This window comes from Heloderma suspectum, chromosome 1 (assembly GCF_057233095.1).
Source record: "Heloderma suspectum isolate Gila_16-S chromosome 1, 16-S_ref, whole genome shotgun sequence".
NCBI classification, from domain to species: Eukaryota; Metazoa; Chordata; class Lepidosauria; order Squamata; family Helodermatidae; genus Heloderma; species Heloderma suspectum.
The window spans coordinates 362996716-363016028 of record NC_139458.1 but is presented as its reverse complement, the minus strand read 5'-3'; the positions used below and the strand labels follow the sequence as shown (position 1 = coordinate 363016028).

Sequence of the window (19313 nt, the reverse complement as noted above, 5' to 3'; positions counted from 1 at the left end):
CTGGAATTGCATTGGTACCTCAAGTGAGAAGGCACCATGCAAATTAATTGTGCATTATAATATACACCCAATATAGTTACTGTGTGAATCCAAGGGATTTGTGGAAATCTAATAAAAAAGGAATACCCCAGTTTATTAAATGTTGAGATTAAATAGCATCTGCAGTAGGGAGTGAATCTTGATAAGTGAACAGGAAATGAAAAAGAAGAAGAAAAAAGTGCTAGGAAGAATAGAAAAATCCTTTATTCTTTATAGTCCCATTTTAATAATAGATATTTGTATTTAGAAGAAACTAACCTAAAACTATGTTTCTATTAGTGGTTGCTTAAATGGCATAGTGAAGTTATATGTGCTGTAAATACATGATTTGGTGGGCATATATAATACTAAGGTAACAAGGCATTTGAAGTGAAAAGCAGCTTGATTCCTGAAGAGTTTCAAGGATTACTCTTTGCCATGCTAAAAAACAAAAACCCACCCTAGATGCACTTGGGCATCTACTTCCATTTGCCCCATTCTTAACATCTAGTAGAACTTGCATGAGTCCTGATATTATGACTTTGGAAATGCAAAATATCATGACATTAGGAGATAGGTAAGTTCTACTAGATCAGAAGTGGGTTACCTGCCCCCCACCCCCCACACTCCATGCAACCTCTGTTAATCAAGTTGCATCAAGATGAATGGAGTTCAATAGCAGCAGTGTTCGCTAGATTTGGGCTCCAATTTACCTGTGGGGCCAATTGAAAGCAGTCATGACTTAAAGTCTTCCATTTGTTTCAGAAGCCTTCCATTTTTGCTGGGCTGGATCTTTAAACTGAAACGGAGACAGGGGATAGTCCTTCCCTCTCCATCTCTGGGTATACTCCTACCCATGTGGTTAGATTTTTTCTTACGGGATTCACTACCACTGCACTAAATCCTAACAAATGTATAAGATTTACTACTACCAGTAGTGGTGTTGGCCACTAGCTTAGATAGCTTCAAAAAGCATTCGTCAAATGTATGGAGAAATCTTATCAAATGCTATTACCCATTAGCGCTAAATGGAGCATCTATGTTTCAGAGCAGGCTTTATGGCTCTAATTACCAGAGCCTGGAAGCAAAGAAGATTAATATCACCATAGCACTTTTCTGGTAAACTTCTGGAATCAACTGGATGGTGACTGGACCAAATGCTATCTGATTGAGCAACATAATTCTCATAGCTTGTGGAGCAGCAAGCAGGCTAAGCAGCTATATTTTCCAATGGCCTTCCCCATTCCTTATGTCACTACCAGGCTTTGGAGTGGGGTTCAAGCACATAACCCCAGGAAGCTATAAAATGGGATGAATACCATTTATCAAAAGGTGACTTACTTGGAGAACTGGTCAGTTCTATTGTCTTGCCGAGTCATGAGGACAATCTCTTCGCTTCCCTTAATTTCTGATCAGGTGCAAAAGTGAAGTAAAAAGTCTTCACCATTTGACAGGACAATACAGATGGCTGGCTTACCAAATAGTAACATGCATGCTGGCAATTTGCCTCTTGGAAAACTGTATCCACCCTACTTTATAGTAGGCTTACCAGGGACTCTTTGCAATCATACAGTATTGCTAATGCAAATTACGTTGCACTAGCATAAGGGACTTCTAGCTCAATGCCAGCGTTAGCGTTAGCTGGTGTGATGGGTTTTTCGGGAAATCACGTCACACCAGCTAACACTATTGATGTTGCGCTACAGGTGCTTTACACTAGCGCAACATAATATAAGTTAGCACTACTGTCTGATGGGACACTGCCCCAGACCTAGCACACCATTAAGTCATTTGTGTGGCACAATAGATGACCAGTGCAAACAAGTTCCAACCCCCCTCACCCACTTAATGGGATAAATATTTTTTGAAAGTATTATCTGTTGATAATTTTTAAATCAATTTTATATTTGAAAGACATCAGTTTGCATTTCAAAACACCAAATGACAATTCAGACCATAAAAACAGTTGCTTAGTGAGGAAAAGTTTAAAAGAAACCTGGGAACCCTGTTTTCCCCACTGCAAAAATTTATGTTCCTTTCAGTGGATTTGTTACTCTGCCAAAATAAAGCAATGCTTCTGACTCGCTTTCGTACGCTACAAACTGGAATGCCGTGTTCAGTCTTATTTCGAGTATCTCTTTAGCTTCATTTTGTTCTGTGGGCTCTTCTGCTTGATCTGTTCCAGTGGGATTGAGCTCAAAAAGTTGCTGATTTATGATCTGCAAGCAGAAATGAATACAGTTAATTTGTTAATTTGAGGCTCCAGGGCATGATAGAAAGATGACAAATGGAAATATCCAAGTAAATGAAGAGGTATGAAAAGTGCTAATCAAAAGGATCAGAAATAAGCTAATCGTATTTATAGAAGACTTGCATCGTTTGTACCAGCACTGTCCAAAGGCTTGTTAAACTAATATGGTAAAAATATAGAAATCATCTAGGGTGGAGCACTCCATGAACAGAGTTCCGCTTAGGACGCTTCAGCAGGAGGTCAGAGGAGAAGTGATTTTGCCAATTCCCGGTCCCCTCTGCAGCTCCTAGTGCCACCTCCCACTGCTGTTCTGGAGGGACCCCAAACCTCCAGAGGAGATTTTCAGGGGATTGCAGGGAGCAGGGGAAGTGATGAAAATGTTCTGCTAGCAGAAATACTTGACTGGATCAGAAGCTTTCTGCTGATCCAAAGAGCCCTTCTGGATCCAGTCCAGTATAGAAATAGACTTTTATTGCATTGCATGAGCTAAAATGACTCTATTTCAGTTTAAATTTCCACAGTGCTTCCCCCATGCTCTTTAGATTAAGAGGTGTTGAAATGCCAGGCTATGCCACTGTGTTTTGTTCACATGTTTTGTTCACATGGCCGCCTTGAGTCCCAGTATTGGGGAAAAAGGCAAGATATAAATAAATAAAATAAAAATAATAATAATGTTTCACATAGAATCCACATATGTTCTTTTCTGCTGTTAAGCTAGATAGATGTAGCACAGGCAGCAAAATGTTAATATCAGTGGGCTTGCTTGGTTTATTTATTGTACATTTATTCTGTCCTTCCAAGAAGCTTCAAAGAGCAATCTCATTTTTAACTTCATAACAACCCTGTGAAGTAGGACAGGCTGAGAGATTATGACCTGGCCGAGGCCATTTAGAGCGCAATCCTATGCATGTTTAGACAGAAAAATGTCCTGCAGTTCCCAGCATTCCCCAGCCAGCTGGGGAATGAAGGATTTGAACCATGGTTCCCCCAATCTGTGAATGTCATATGTTTTCAGACTTTTCAGTATCAAGATGTGTGGATTAACAATACTGTGCTTTATTTAACAACCTAGAGGTGTTGTGGTGTTCCTTTGAGAGTAAAATACAACTGATTATAAACCATATGACTGATTATAAGCCACCTTGATCACTTGCTGGTGATTAGGTTACATGATGAATAGATGGAACTCAGGGAAGAATGTATGTTGTTGTTGTTCAGTCGTTCAGTCGTGTCCGACTCTTCGTGACCTGACCCCATGGACCATAGCGTGCCAGGCCTTCCTGTCCTCCGCTCTCTCCCGGAGTGTGCTCAAGTTCATATTCATTGCATCGGTGATGCTATCTAGCCATCTCATCCTCTGCCATCCCCTTCTCCTTTTGCCTTCAGTCTTTCCCAGCATCAGGGTCTTTTCCAGTGACTTTTCTCTTCGCATTAGGTGGCCAGAATATTTGAGCTTCAGCTTCAGTATCTGTCTTTCCAATGAGCAGTCAGGGTTGATTTCCTTTAGGATGGACTGATTTGACCTCCTTGCAGTCCAGGGGACTTGTAAGAGTCTTCTCCAGCACCTCAGTTCGAAGGCATCTATTCGGCGCGCAGCCTTCCTTATAGTCCAGCTCTCACAGCCATACATTACTACTGGGAAAACCATAGCTTTGATTAGACGGACCTTTGTTGGCAAGGTGATGTCTCTGCTTCTTACTATGCTGTCGGTTTGCCATAACTTTCCTCCCAAGGAGCAAGCGTCTTTTAATTTCATGGCTACAGTCACCATCTGCGGTGATCTTGGAGCCCAAGAAAATAAAATCTGTCACTGCTTCCATTTCTTCCCCTTCTATATGCCAGGAAGTGATGGGGCCAGATGCCATGATCTTCGTTTTTTTAATGTTGAGTTTCAAACCAGCTTTTGCACTCTCCTTTTTCACCCTCAACAAGAGGCTCTTTAGTGTTGTAGGTCTTCATAGAACCGATCAACCCCAGCTTCTTTGGTCTCAGTTGTTGGGGCATAGACTTGAATTACTGTGATGTTGAATGGTTTGCCTTGGATTTGTACTGAGATCATTCTATCGTTTTTGAGATTGTACCCCAGTACTGCTTTTCCCACCCTTTTATTGACTATGAGTGCTACTCCATTTCTTCTAAGGGATTCTTGCCCGCAGTAGTAGATATAATGGTCACCTGAATTAAATTCACCCATGCTTGTCCATTTTAGTTCACTGATTCCCAAGATGTTGATGTTCAATCTTGCCATCTCATGTTTGACCACCTCCAGCTTACCTTGATTCATTGATCTTACATTCCAGGTTCCTAAACAATATTGTTCTTTACAGCATCGGATTTTCTTTTCACCACCAGACACATCCACAGCTGAGTGTCCTTTTGGCTTTGGCCCAGCCACTTCACTCTTTCTGACGCTACTTGGAAATACCCTCTGCTCTTCCCCAGTAGTATATTGGACACCTTCCGACCTGAGGGGCTCATCTTCCGGCGTCATCTCTTTTAGCCTTGTGATACGTTCCATGGGGTTTTCTTGGCAAGAGTACTGGAGTGGGTTGCCATTTCCTTCTCCAGTGGACCACATTTTGTCAGAACTCTCTGCCGTGACCTGTCCGTCTTGGGTGGCCCTGCATGGCATAGCTTATGGCTTCACTGAGTTACGCAAGCCCCTTCGCCACAACAAGGCAGTGATCCATGAAGGGGTGAATGTATGTAATGATGTCTTAACAGTTTATACAGTGAAAAACAGAATTTGGGGTTGCAATTTTGAGTAGAGTTTCTGGGGTGTTGCTTAATGCATTCTCTGCCACCATTTTTCCACTGAAAATTCTTCTTGAACCAGATATGTTTTCCCCAGCAGAGATAAAGGATTTACAATGATAAATACTAGTGCTGTGCCGAAAAGTTCTTCATTTTTTCGACCATTCTCCTTCAATTTGATAGAAAAGAAGTCACTTTCAAAAAGTAATTCAGAGAAGGAGAAAAGTTCAGAGAAATTCTCATGGGCAGGGTTTGGGGTTCTCATGTTTACCTTACTTACGAGGTGGCGGAGGAGTGTGCAAGGGTGTCCTGTCTTTAATTGTACAATCTTCTCTCTGGCAGCCCGCAGCCTCCTTGGCTTCCTGCACTTCAATTAATTTTATACAGTGGCCTTCCTTTACTTCCCCCACGATGTCCCAGAGCAATGCTAGATACAGGACATTGTGGAGGATGTAAAATGGGGACCAGGCTGCCAGCACAGTTCCTGCTGTTGCCACTTGCCATGGCAGAGCAACAACACCCCCATCCCCAAAAAGGAATAAGCTGTGCTACAACCCCTCCCATTTGTGAGCTCTATCCATGAGAAACTGTTGGACAATTTCCCCTCCCCCTTGAGAAATTCAGTGAAATTGTGTCCTCAGTGTTTCTGCCAACTAATTAGGGGGAGAATTTTGAGAGGTCGTTTGTCCACAGCTATAATAAATACGTATCCTGCAAAGGCAGGGGGAGGAGGGAAAGTGGGGTGTGTGTGATTTTGACCAGAATAGCTGGTAGGGAAAGGGTCAAAAGCCTTTCTCTACTCCACCTTCTCATGCTACAGCCTCCAGAGGCTGCTTTTCATTTTTTAAAACCTGCATTTGTATGTCCTTTGAAAAGGGAAGATCCTTTCCTGAATATCCTTGGTAATGTTTTCCTCTTGCATCAGCCTTCCTCAGCTTGGTGCTCTCCAGAGATTTTGGACTACAGTGTCCAGCTCTCCTGACCATTGGCCATGCTGGCTGGGGCTGATGGGAGTTGTATTACAAATAATCTGGAGGGCACCAGGTTAGGGAAGGCTGACTTAGGTTGCAATCCTATGCATATTTAGACAGAAAAAAGGTCCTACAATTCCCAGCATGCCCCAGCCAGCAGTGCTGGCTGGGGCATGCTGGGAGTTGTAGGACCTTTTTTCTGTCTAAACATGCATAGGATTGTGTCCTTAATCTGTTTTTTCTTCTATAGTTTACACTGAATGTGTATCGGTGTGAGTATAAAATATGGGAATAATTTGTGCTTTTGTGCAGAAGATAGATTGTACCTTTCCAATAGTCAAGTTAGTGTTGCTTAGCACGCTGAAACTGGCTTTCTTTCCGAGCAGGTCAGCCATATTCAGTTTCACAAGGAGCTCCTGAAGATTATAAATGCTTTGGAAGGACACCTTGGGCAAAGTCAAGCGGATTTCTCTGCAGAAAATAGAAGAAGGGAGAAATGAAAAATTATGAATTGTTACACACACACACACACACACACACACACACACACACACCAGACTACTACTGGACCCACCGAGGTTGTTCTTGCATCCTTATGAGTGTCTAATGTTCCATATGAGACCCAGTGTGGTGTAATGGTTAGAGTATTGGACTGGGACTTGGGAGATATGGGTTCTAGTCCCCACTTGGCCACAAAACTCACTGGATGCCTTTGGGCCAGTCACTGACTCAGCCTAACCTACCTCACAGGGTTGACGTGAGGATAAAATGGAGAGGAGTAGGATCATGTAAGCTGCCTTGAGTTCCTCGCAAGAGGAAAAAAAGGCAGGATAGAAATGTAATAATGAAAAATAAAATGTACCTTGGTGACAGGTTTTCCAGCCATTTCCTAGAAGGCATCAAGGAATATTCATCTTCAACACTGGCCAGCTTACTGCTGTTGGTGGGCTGCAAAAACAGCAGAAATACACACTTGCTGACAGGGATTTTGACAATGGAAAGGCCTAGGTGGTCATCACATTTGTGCTCAAAGGTTCCAGTGAGTGTCATCATGGGTACGAAAATCTTTGTGTCTGAATCAAGCCAGAATTCCTGAGGCTCCTTCAGCAGGGAAGCTCCCTTGACAGTGGCTGAAAACAAAATAGGGAAGTGGTTAGTAAAAAGGGAAGCTGGTTGTGTCCACTGGGTTGGCGCATGGAGCATCCATCTGGCAGGCATATGCAATATTTATTTAAACCATTTATATACTGCTTTTCTTTGACAGGAGTTCAAGGCGGCAAATGGCGGCACAATTTCAAAACAAGGTTTAATACCAAAATTAAAATACAAAGAAAATAAAAGCTGAATAAGAGCAGCCATTAAACTGACAGTTCCCTGAAGGATTAAAACAAGTTTTGGGGGAATGATGTTTGGTGTTGGGAGACGGGGAAGTAAATTCATAATTCCATGAAGTGATTCTAGTTAAAATTGCTAACAGCTGGAGCAATTAATAGATGAAAACGCTGATCTCGGGCTAAATGCTACTTCAATGAATCGTGCTTATTCTTTTTGGTTTAAACTTAAGGAACCCTGAGAGGTGCAAAAACATGCAGTCTGTTTCCCCAACAGCAGCAAGCCAAGTGCACCTGATGCTTAACTTCTCTTCTGTGCTGTAAGGCTATCCATCCGTTGGGTAAAAAGGAAAAATGTGGCTCTTCAAACCTCCTAGTCACGTTAATTTTTTAGATCTTTATTATTCTATTCATTGTTTTAGCCAATTTTTAATCTGTTTTATCATGTGTGCCACATATAGATATGGGCAGCACAAAAATATAATAAGAGAGAATATGTGTCTGTCTTGTCCATCCGTCAGCACCACAGTGCAAAGGTCATGAAACCTAGACACCTGACACTTGGCATGCATACAAAGGGGAGTCTAGGGGTGTGCACCTCAGGATCATTTTGTTTTTAAAATGCATTAATTCATTTCAATTTATTATTATCTATTTATTGAATTTAGGTGACTTACAGCAACATGATTAAAAACATACAAAATATAAAACAGCTAAAACAATTTCAATTAAAATACCAAAACACGATAAGACAACTAAAACATCAGCAAGAACCATAACCCAAACAACTGATGCATAACAAGCCCATCACATGCCTTCAAATCCCTGAGAGTAGAGGGAAGCCTTGTCCTGGCACCAAAAAGATGACAATGTTGATGCCAGGCAGGCCTCACTGGGGTCAGCATTCCATACTCGTGGGCGGAGGAGGCACCATTGGGAAGACCTTCACCCTTGCCATTCTCCAACCCCCTCTCAGAGGAGGCTATCTGAGGAGGGCTTCAGGTATTGATCATAATGTCCCGGTAGGTTCATACCAGGTGAGGTGCTCCATAATGTATTGTGGTCCTGTGCCATATAAGGTTTATAGGTCAAAAACAGCACCTTGAATTGGGCTCAGGAATGTACAGGCAGCCATTGCAGGGGGGGCAGAATCACTTATGCTCAGACCATCTGGTCCCTGTTATCAGTCTGGCTGCTGCATTTTCACAAGCTGCATTTTCCAAACCATCTTCAAAGGCAGCCCCACGTAGAGCATCTTCCAGTAATCTAAAACTTGGAGATTACCAGAGCATAGACTACTGAAGCCAGTTTATCCCTGTCTGGATAGGAGTATAGCTGGGCCACCAACCAAAGTTGGTAGAAGGCACTCCGAGCAACTGAGCCTCAAGTGACAATGATGGCTCCAGGAGACCCCACAAGCTACAAACCTGCTCCTTCAAGGGGAGTGCACTGTGCAACCCCATCCAGAACAGGCTGAACACCCTCCAACTGGTCAGCAGAACCATCCACTAACAGCACCTTGGTGTTGTCTGGATTGAGCTTCCGTTTATTAGCCCTCATCCAGTCCATTGTCACAGCCAGGCACCAATCTAGCACATCCACAGCCTCACCTGATGAAGACGAAAAGGAGAAACAGAGCTGTATACTCTATTTCAGTGCCCTCCAAAACTCCCAATGATCCCACTCAACAGTTTCACGTAGATGTTAAATAACATGGGGGACAAAACTGGCCCCTGCGGAACCCCATGCTGGAGAATCCACAGGGTTGAGCCACATACTGAAGCCAACCAGTAGCTCAGGGGTGCAGAGCCCTGGAATTTGAGGACCAAATTCCATTTTGGGGACACTCTCAGTGATGGGTGGAACTGATTGCAAAAGGGGTGGGGCCAAAGGGAAAAGGGGCAGGGCTTCAAATAACAGCACATTTTAGTGTGACGCTCTTACAGCCAGCAACCAAGCCTTAGGAGAGGCATTTCAACCTTTTGGAGTGGGGGAAAAACTGCACAAAAGCCCAAATCCCCAAACAATTGACTTCCAGGAGAAAGGGGGTAGGGCCACCTTGGGAATCCTAGAGGACAGGATCCCCCCGCCCCAGACCAGTTTTTCCCCATGGGCCTAAGGCTCTGCACCATAGTTCTAATATTAATGTATGAGTTCAACTGATGATTTTTTAAAAAAAATCTGTTTCCCTTTAGGATTGCCTTTGGTAACAACATGTGGGGCTTCTCTCCCACCCATTCACCCCACCTTTTACCTTCGAAGTGCGTGTAGGTTGCAAGCAGGAGTGTGGTTTCTGGATCAATGTCTTCCAGCAAATTCATGCTTTTGTGGGCACTTTTGCCTTCGACAAAGGCACTGATTTGTTCTGCTGCCTCTGTAGAGTTTGTAAAGTTGACAGCCCGTATGTAGAAACCAACATCGGGAGTGGCCAATTCATGGACAATGGACTCAGATAAATAAATGCCAGGGGCAGAGAGAAAGAAGGAACGCTTGGATAAGAGCAGCCCCTCATCTCCCCTTGGGTGGAATGGACAGTGGATGATGGTCCTCAGGGCAGAGAATACTTTGTGCCCGTCGACTTTGGAGGTGCAGTTTTGGTCAGTAGATGGGGAGTCAAATCCTAAGACAGTCTGCAAATCAGTTGCTGTGCGTCCAGAAGTCCCTAAGTAGAAGGAGAGCAGGGACTCATAGATGAATATGGGGGACAGAAGGATATTATCTCCCTTGTGGGTTTCCCTCAGCTTTTGGTAGAAGCGTGCACCAACAACGTAAATTGGATCCACCAAGTAGCCCGCTCCGGGATGTTTTTCCCCCTCTTTGCTCTTGTTCCCTGGATGCTCTTCATGCACTGAAGCAACGTGTGACTTGATTAAGTTGGGAAGGAAAGTCTTCGCGAGCCGTTCTCTTTCTTCCACCACCTGGCAGCTGTTGTTGTCAATGGCAGTCAGAGCAAAGGGGTGGACATACACCCGGTCAGAGCCTGCCATGGCAATGCACATGAGGACACACAGCAGACTCATGCCTGGATTCATGTTTAACTGGAACTTCAGCAAGGACTGTTTAAGAAAAAAAGAAAGAAAGAGGCAGACAGACAGACAGACAGACATTTTATGAGTTTCTTGAGTGCTTCATTGCTATGATATAAAATGGCTACACAAGCCACACAAACAGTGAATGTGAAGTGCTTTGGTGGAATCTGTTGGTCTATACGGGAGACCTGCTAGTCTGTGGTTTACTAGGGATATTGGCTCAGTCTGAATGGGCCAATATTCCTAGTAAGGGATATCCCTTCCTTGGTCAAAACACCCTGTTTTGCCCAGAGTGTAAATAATAGCTGTGGCTGAGCTGAAATCACAACATGGCTCCCTGCCTCATCCGCGTGGGACCCAAATAATCTCTTCCCCTTTCCTGCAGGGTGCTTTCTGGGTGCTTGGGTCTTGATGGCTACATAACGTGGCTTGGTTTCAGTGATTACAGCGGGACTACTTTGCATTCACAGTGTTCATAAATACTTTTGAGAGATGCCCAGTGGTAGTTTAAACCTGGCTGTGTTTCTGACCTCCTCCATAATACATCTCTGTTACATGGCTCTAATGAGCTTTGGTCTTCCTATTCCAAGCCCTCCCAAGAAAATTTTCCTGCCCCACTTCTTCTTCATTATCTCTCACAAATACCAGTGTGTGTGTGTGTGTGTGTGTGTGTGTGTGATTTACATGTTGTGGAAAAAGAGGAAATGCATCACCTGAAAGGGAGATAAAAGAGGACAGCAAGTGTCATATGCTAATTTCTCATAACACTCTCTCTCATAATACATAATAACACAGGGTCATCCCATGAAGCTGATTAATGGCAGATTCAGGACAAATAAAAGGAACTGCCTCTTCACACAGCACACAGTTAAACTATGGAATTCACTACTGCAAGATGTAGTGATGGCCACCAGTTTGGATGGCTTTAAAAGGGGATTGAACACATTCCTTGAGGAGAAGGCTATCAGTGGCTGCTAGTCCTGATGGCTATATGCCAGTATCAGAGGCAGTATGCCTATCTACACCAGTTGCTGGGGAACATAGGTGGGAGAGTGCTGTTGCACTCATGCCCTGCTTTTGGGTTTCCCGTGGGCAGCTGGTTGGCCACTGTGTGAACAGAATGCCGGACTAGATGGACCCTTGCACAGCTCTTCTTATGTACTTATGTACAGAAAGGGAGGTGGGGTTGCACTATATGTTAAAAATACATATCTCTGCACAGAAATATAGGAGGATGCGCTTGGTAGCCCTATTGAGAGCAACCGGGTTAAAATAAATGGAGCAAAGAATAAAAGGAACATGGTGGTCAGAGTCTACTACTGACCACCCAATCAAGGCAAAGACGAGGATGAAACTTTTGAAAAGCAAACTGCCAATGTTTCAAGGAAGCATGATGTAGTAGTAACGGGGGACATAAATTTCCCCGATATTTGTTGGGAAACAAGTTCTACAAAACATGGCCCCTCCAAGAAATTCCTGACTTGTGTTGCGGATACCTTTCTCCTACAGAAAGTAGAGGAAAGAACTAGATCAGCTATCCTTGACTTGATCCTAACCAACTGTAATGGCCCCAGGGGTGTAACCAAGTTACCTGTAGTTTTAGAGGGGCCTAGAGATCCATAGTGCTCTCTTTAAGTTAATTATAAGTGCAATTCCATTGCTAGTGGGCCTCTGAGCATGTGAGATGAGTCAAAGTTCGATAGCGTGGCCTCAGCTCATTCCATGCTAACGAAGGCTAGTATCTTATCAGGGCCTAGGATGTGCCTGAGAAGTGAGGCTATGTTTATGCCGAGTTACAGGTGTCTGTGCTGGGAAAGTTCTGATTGTTTTCCTTCTGAACAAGTACTGTTAGTCTATGCTTGGAAAGTTGCAGATGAATGCTAATTAACACTTGCTGCTGTCATGCTGCCTCACTGTTGACATGTATGGTATAAAACCCATTTTAGCCCATGCCTCTGGGTTCAGAGAAGCTGTCTGATCCAACCACTGGGTACGCCTGTGTGCTGTAAGTACTCAATAAAGTCTCCTTGTAAGCAAACCTGAATCTGGCTTATCACTATCTCGGCACCACCCAACCTTAGCAGCCCATTGCCGGGGCATACACGAACAGAGATGACTTAGTGGGTAAAGTAGCAGTTACAGGAACTCTGGGGGAAAGTGACCATGTTATTCTTGGTTCTAAAGGAAGCAAAAGCCAAGTGTAGCCAAACGCATATCCTGGATTTTAGGAAAGCCGATTTTAATAAACTCAGAACAATGATCAGTAAGGTCCCATGGCAAGCAACTCTAACAAGAAAAGTTAGAAAAGGAGTCCAAGATGGGTGGGAGTTTTTTTAAAAGGAAATTCTCAAGGCACAATTACAAATAATTCCAACAAGAAGAAAAGGTGGAAGACAACAGAAGAAGCCAATGTGGCTTCACAAAAAGTTTAGAGATGACCTGAAAACAAAAAAGGACACATATAGGAAGTGGAAGGAAGGGCAAGCAACAAAGGAAGAGCACAGGCAGGTAGCACAGAATTGCAGGGATGGCATCAGGAAGGCTAAAGCTGAGAACGAGCTGAGGTTAGCGAGGGATGTTAAAAGCAACAAAAAGGCTTTCTTCAGATACATGCATAGTAAAAGACAGGAACGAAATGGTGGTTCAATTATTAAATCAGGATGGCAAAATGATAACAGATGACAATGAAAAGGCAGTGCTCAATTCCTACTTTGGCTCAGTCTTCTCCCAAAAGACAGTCTATGACCCCCCTGGCAAAGGCATAGTACAGGCTGAAGGGGCAGGAATGAAGCTTGAGATTGATAGGCATATAGTCAAGGAACACCTAATTACTTTGAATGAGTTCAAAGCTCCAGGGCCAGATGAAATGCACCCTAGAGTAATAAAGGAACTGGCAGAAGAACTCTCAGAACAGCTGTCTATTATCTTTGAGAAATCATGGAGGACGGGTGAAGTGCCAGATGACTGGAGGAGGGCTAATGTTGTCTCTATCTTCAAAAACAGTAAGAAGGAGGAACCTGGGGACTACAGACTGGTCAGTCTGAAATCAATCCCTGGGAAAATTCTGGAGCAGATTATAAAGCAATCCATCTGTAAGCACCTTGAAAATAATGCAGTGATTACTCGAAGCCAACATGGATTTGTCAAGAAGAAATCCTGCTAGATGAATCTGATCTCATTTTTTGATCAGGTAACCTCCCTTGTGGACTGTGGGAATGCTGTGGACATAATATACCTTGACTTCAACAAAGCTTTGGACAAAGTGCCCTAAGATATCCTGATGAACAAACTAGCTGAAAGTGGGCTAGATGAAACAACGATCCGGTGGATCCACAGTTGGCTACAGAATTGGACTCAAAGAGTGCTTATCAATGGGACCTTCTCAAACTGGGGAGAGGTAACGAGTGGGGTACCGCAGGGCTCAGTCCTGGGCCCAGTGCTCTTCAACATTTGTATTAATGACTTGGAGGAGGAGGTGCAGGGAATGCTGATCAGATTTGCAGATGACACAAAATTGGGTGGGATAGCTAATACCTTGGAAGCCAGAAACAAAATTCAAAGTGATCTGGATATTTATTTATTTATTTATTTATTTTATTAATCGCCCATCTGACTGGTCACCCAGCCACTCTGGGCGATGTACAACCCACCATAAACAATTTTAAACAATAAAATTTTACCATAATTTTTTTTTTTTAAAATACCCTAACCCACCCCAAATGCCTGCCTGAACAACCACGTTTTTAATGCACGACGGAAGCTCATTAAAGAGGGGGCATGACGGAGTTCCCTAGGGAGGGAGTTCCACAGAGTGGGGGCCACCACAGAGAAGGCCCTCTCCCTCGTCCCCACCAGTCTAGCTGTCCTGGCTGATGGGACAGAGAGAAGGCCATCCGAGGCTGATCTTGTTAAGCGGCCTGTCTGGTGTTGCTGGAGGCGCTCCTTAAGATAGGCTGGGCCGGAACCATATAGGGTTTTAAAGGTCAAAACCAACACCTTGAATTTGGCCCGGAAAACAACTGGTAACCAGTGCAACTCCTTCAGCACTGGAGTGATGTGATCTCGCCGGCGGCTGCCTTTAATCAGGCGAGCCGCCGCGTTCTGTAGATAGATAGATTGGAGCGCTGGGCAGAAAACAACAGAATGACATTTAACAGGGAGAAATGCCAAGTTCTGCACCTAGGAAAAAGAAACCAAATGCACAGTTACAAGATGGGGGATACTTGGCTCAACAACACTACAAATGAGAAGGATCTTAGAATTGTTGTAGATCACAAGCTGAATATGAGCCAACAATATGATGTGGCTCTGAAAAAGGCAAATGCTCTTTCGGGCTGCATTAATAGAAGCATAGCTTCCAAATCCCGGGAAGTACTAGTTCCCCTCTACTCAGCACTGGTTAGGCCTCATCTGGAGTACTGTGTCCAGTTCTGGGCACCGCACTTTAAGAAGGATGCAGACAAGCTGGAGAGGGTTCAGAGGAGGGCAACAAAGATGATCAGGGGACTGGAAACAAATCCCTATGAGGATAGACTGAAAGAACTGGGCATGTTTAGCCTTGAGAAGAGAAGACTGAGGGGAGATACGATAGCGCTTTTCAAGTACTTGAGAGGTTGTCACAGAGAAGAAGGCCAGGATCTCTTCTCAATCATCCCAGAATGCAGGACACAGAATAATGGGCTCAAGTTACAGGAAGCCAGATTCTGGCTGAACATTAGGAAAAACATCCTGACTGTTAGAGCTATATGGCAATGGAATCTATTACCCAGGGAGGTGGTGGGCTCTCCCACACTGGAGGCATACAAGACGAGGCTGGACAGCCATCTGTCAAGGATGCTCTGATTTGGATTCCTGCACTGAGCAGGGGGTTGGACTCAATGGTCTTGACTCCCTTCCAACCCTACAATTCAATGATTCGATGATTCAGTGACTTCATTTATATGTATAAATGCAAATTTAGAAATGATGAGTATAATATAAATAGAAATGCAATACATCTCGCCATTGTGGGAAGACTGTGACCAGGTGGCCTCTCTGCTTGCCTGCTTAGTCTGCTGCCTAGGGACTAACTGTTGATGGGTAGCATCACTCTCTCTATCCTTTGTTTTGGTTCTTGATCTTAGACCAAACTTGAGCTGGACAGCCCTTCAAATAGAGGACACTTTCAAATACAGGACGATCTTCTGTGAAGTAGGACACATGGCCACCCTGTCCATAAAACTTGTTTTTTTTTTCCCCATAGCCCCATTTGTGTTAGCTCCCTTCCTTGTCCAGCCAAGCCAGGACAAATATAAAAACATTAAGCTGACTTATATTGTGTCAGGCCATTGGTCCATCTAGCCCAGTACCATCTGACTGACAGCAACATTTAGGCAGGCGGGTTTTTTCTAGCCCTGCTACTGGGGATCCTTTCTTATAGGAAATGCTGGGGACTGAACCCCGGACTTTCAGTATGCAAAGCATGCATCAGACTCCACCACATGCACAGGTAGTAGAGGATTCTTTTCATATTATTTCTCTGAATTTACTCAAGCTGCTTGGAAGCTGCAGCTGGCTCACAACCCTTGCTCACTCCTCTTTTAGGGTATCACATCTAGTGGTGGTCTTGATGTCCTTTGAAAAGAGAAGATCCTTTCCAGAATACCTCTGGTAATGTTTTCCTCTTGGATCAGCCTTTCCACAACTTCGTGCACTCCAGATGATTTGGTCTACAATACCCAGCATTCCTGGCCATTGGCCATGCTGGCTGGAGCTGATGAGACTAAACATCTGGAGGGCACCAGGGTTGGGAAGGCTGTTTTGCATCATCCGATGATAAAATGATTTTTTAAAAATCAAGTTCAGGCCAGGTGGGACCAGCTAAAACTTGAATATAGCTTAATGGAGGCCTTGCAACCTCAGCACACAACCTTTAGCCAGGTGCTGTGAGCTTGCATCATTTTCAGTTACACATTAGCCACTTTCACATGTGAATTGCATGAAGGGGCATCACGCAAGGAAAGAAGCTGTGGTGGGGTGTCTTTGGCCTCTCCCCCAACATCCACACATTAGGCACGGGTGCCTGCCGAGAAAAGCCAATGCGAGATGGTTTCCCACAGATTCTGGAATCCCTGTCATGCAGGCTAACACCATCAAAACTCTTCATTGGGCTTGACATTAAGTGGGAGGAAGAGACAAGCTTCATACAACCTAAAATCTTTTTGTACCTAAGCAACTGGCCTAACCTGATTAATCCTGCAATCCTATACACACTTACTTAGGAGGAAGTCCCCTTGAACTCAGTTGGGCTTACTTCTAAGCAGACACATATAGAATTGCACTGTAAGTCTGTGTGTAACACTTTCTCCATTCCATTTGAAAGCGATTCCAAACTCAAAGCAACATCCTTTTTTCCCTCTACCCTGCCCACACCCACCCTGCCATTCCTTTTGTTTTGGTGATGTAGCATTTTGATGAATTCGAAAGCTTGCTCCCTTTGTGATTTTGTAGCTGGTCCTCATAAGAGCTTTCTTTCTTTCTTTCTTTCTTTCTTTCTTTCTTTCTTTCTTTCTTTTCTTTCTTTAAAATTATTTGGGAGGACATTCCCAAGGTGGTGTATGAGATAAAAACAAACAAAAACAATACAAAACAATAAAATCTAATAAAACAGTACTTATAAATATAACCAGACACACAAATATTTTTAAAAGGCCAGCAAAGACAAGTACATGTGAGATTTGGGGGTGATCCAGATTCTCCCGAAAATATGTTACATTACATATTCTTTTCCATTTTTACTAACTGTCTTTATATTTGTTTGCATCTATGCAACTCTAAGTCATTCAGATCAAAAGGAGGAGTCATGGGGCATGGCATTGCCCTTGCCCTTTGCAAAATGTGGACTGAATGCTGCAAATTAATGTACCATTCAAGGCTAAACTGTTTCTCCCCTTTTTAAAAAAAAAATCTTATGATTTTTTAAAAAAACCCTGTTAACTAGGACATAAAATAATGTGAGCACACATAAGACCTTGTAGTATTTTACATGGAGGAGAGCTTTGGAAAAACAAACTGTAACAACAACAAATGTGAGGAGAAGATAGCAAATTACTTCCTTTCAACAAATATATCATCATCACTGTTTGTATCATTTTCCACCAACAATTATAAGGGTAGAAAATTAACACGCACCTATGTCAGGCTCTATCTCTTGGGAAGAGGATCTCACGCCGTTTCCTGTGCCCAGGATGTGATCCCGAGTGACAATTTGGGTTGGTATTTTATTCCCGTGATTGCCTAACCACAGTTACACATTAGCTGTCCCCGTTGCTCTGTGACTTCAGTGCACGGTGTTCTGGGATATGTGTTTTCCCTTGTATTTGTCATCATTGCTCTTTCCTTTCCCAGTGAGAAGAGCAAATACTGGCGTGGAAGACCATTTCATCAGCTCTGTGTTTGCTATCTTCGCAGAGTCCTTGTTCCTTGTATGTTCTCGCTCCTCTAAAATATCACTGTCTACATGAGGACCTCATCCAGCAGAGTAAACAATGGGCCTGCGCCTGATAGCAGGAAGTTGTGTAAATAGTCTCCAGGATACCTTTTGTATATTGAAATTGATTGGATTTCAACATCAACAGGATTGATGATATTCAGGGGAGGGGAGGGAAAGCGCAGGCCTTAAAAACTAGACTTAGGATCTGAAGACATTGGGCAGTATCCAACTCTGCCATCAGGACCCACTGCTAGCACAGTGGGGAGCACACAGTTACAAAAGCCACCAGAAACAAGCAGAAACACTCATTTCTGGAATAGGGCAGGCCAACAGAGCTCGAAGAATGAAGCCCCGTAGACCTGTCCCTATCCGGAAACAAGCTTTCTGAACCACTCACTTGCTGTTGCACCAGCAAGCTAGTGGTTCCTGCTGGTAGATTCCGCTGGTGCAACGGAACAAGCGGGAGCGAAGTAGCAGTATTGGGTACTACCCTTTCTGTTGTCTAAAAGAGCCAGTGTGGCGTAGTGGTGAGAGTGTTGGACTGGGAGCCAGGAGATCCGGGTTCTAGTCCTCACTCGGACATGGAAGCTCACTGGGTGACTTTGGGCCAGTCACAGTATCTCAGCCCAACCTACCTCACAGGGTCGCTGTTGTGAGGATAAAATGGAGAGGAGGATAATGTAAACCGCCTTGGGTTCCTTGCAGGAGGAAAAAAAGGTGGGATAGAAATGCAATAAATAAATACGTGTGTAGTGTCCCCCCCCCCCAAGTTTCTTCCAGTTTCCTTGGATTAGGGTGAAAAAGCGGAGCAGGGTGAGCATCCAAAGTAGGTCACAAAGAAGGGAAACAGGTTCTTAGGATGCAAAACAGTTTATTGACAAAAAGCCCAACATGTTTCAGCCTGTCCCTTATTCTGAGGCCTTCTTCATTAATGATAATAGAAATTACAAATGGGACAACACATAAGTCAAGGTTTGCAGAAATGTTGCATATTTTAATTCATATGTACAGATGCACATTTAAAAGTAATGTCCATAATTTAACTAGAAATACAGTTCATCTTACCATACGGGGAAGACTATGATCCAGTGACTTGTATGTCTACCTGCTCAGTCTGCTGTCCAGGTTCTTACTGTTGATGAGCAATTTCAAGGTCCACCTGCTCTCCCTTTTTATGGTCCTTGATCTTTAAGCCAGACTTGTATTGGGCAGCCCTTCAAATAGAGGCCACCTTCAAATAGAGGCCACCTTCAGAGGACTATTCTCTGTAAAGTGGGACATTTGTCCACCCTGCTTTTGGATTCCTCCAGCTTCCTTGGAGAAAAGACCGCCTGAGATTTTAAACCTTTCTGGACCATTGTTTTGATCAAATAAATTTGCTACTTCGATGGGCAGAGCGATCCTATGTCCCCTAAGCAATGTCTGGGGTGGCATAGGAATCTGCGGATCACCTCCTCCACACCTGTAGACAGAAGGAGGAGTACAGAG

General features: G+C 43.8%; 1 protein-coding gene across 1 annotated transcript; it reads right to left on the bottom strand.

Annotated features, from left to right (window-relative positions):
* Positions 1-805: 805 nt before the first annotated feature.
* On the bottom strand, positions 806-17668 carry AGT (angiotensinogen). Its single transcript, XM_084828111.1, has 5 exons — positions 17525-17668; positions 9580-10381; positions 6857-7124; positions 6321-6465; positions 806-2237 (listed from the first exon to the last, which is right to left on the bottom strand). Exons 2-5 carry the CDS (start codon positions 10355-10357, stop codon positions 2046-2048), a joined length of 1383 nt encoding a protein of 460 aa, XP_084684237.1. The 5' UTR covers positions 10358-10381; positions 17525-17668; the 3' UTR covers positions 806-2045.
* Positions 17669-19313: the final 1645 nt, after the last annotated feature.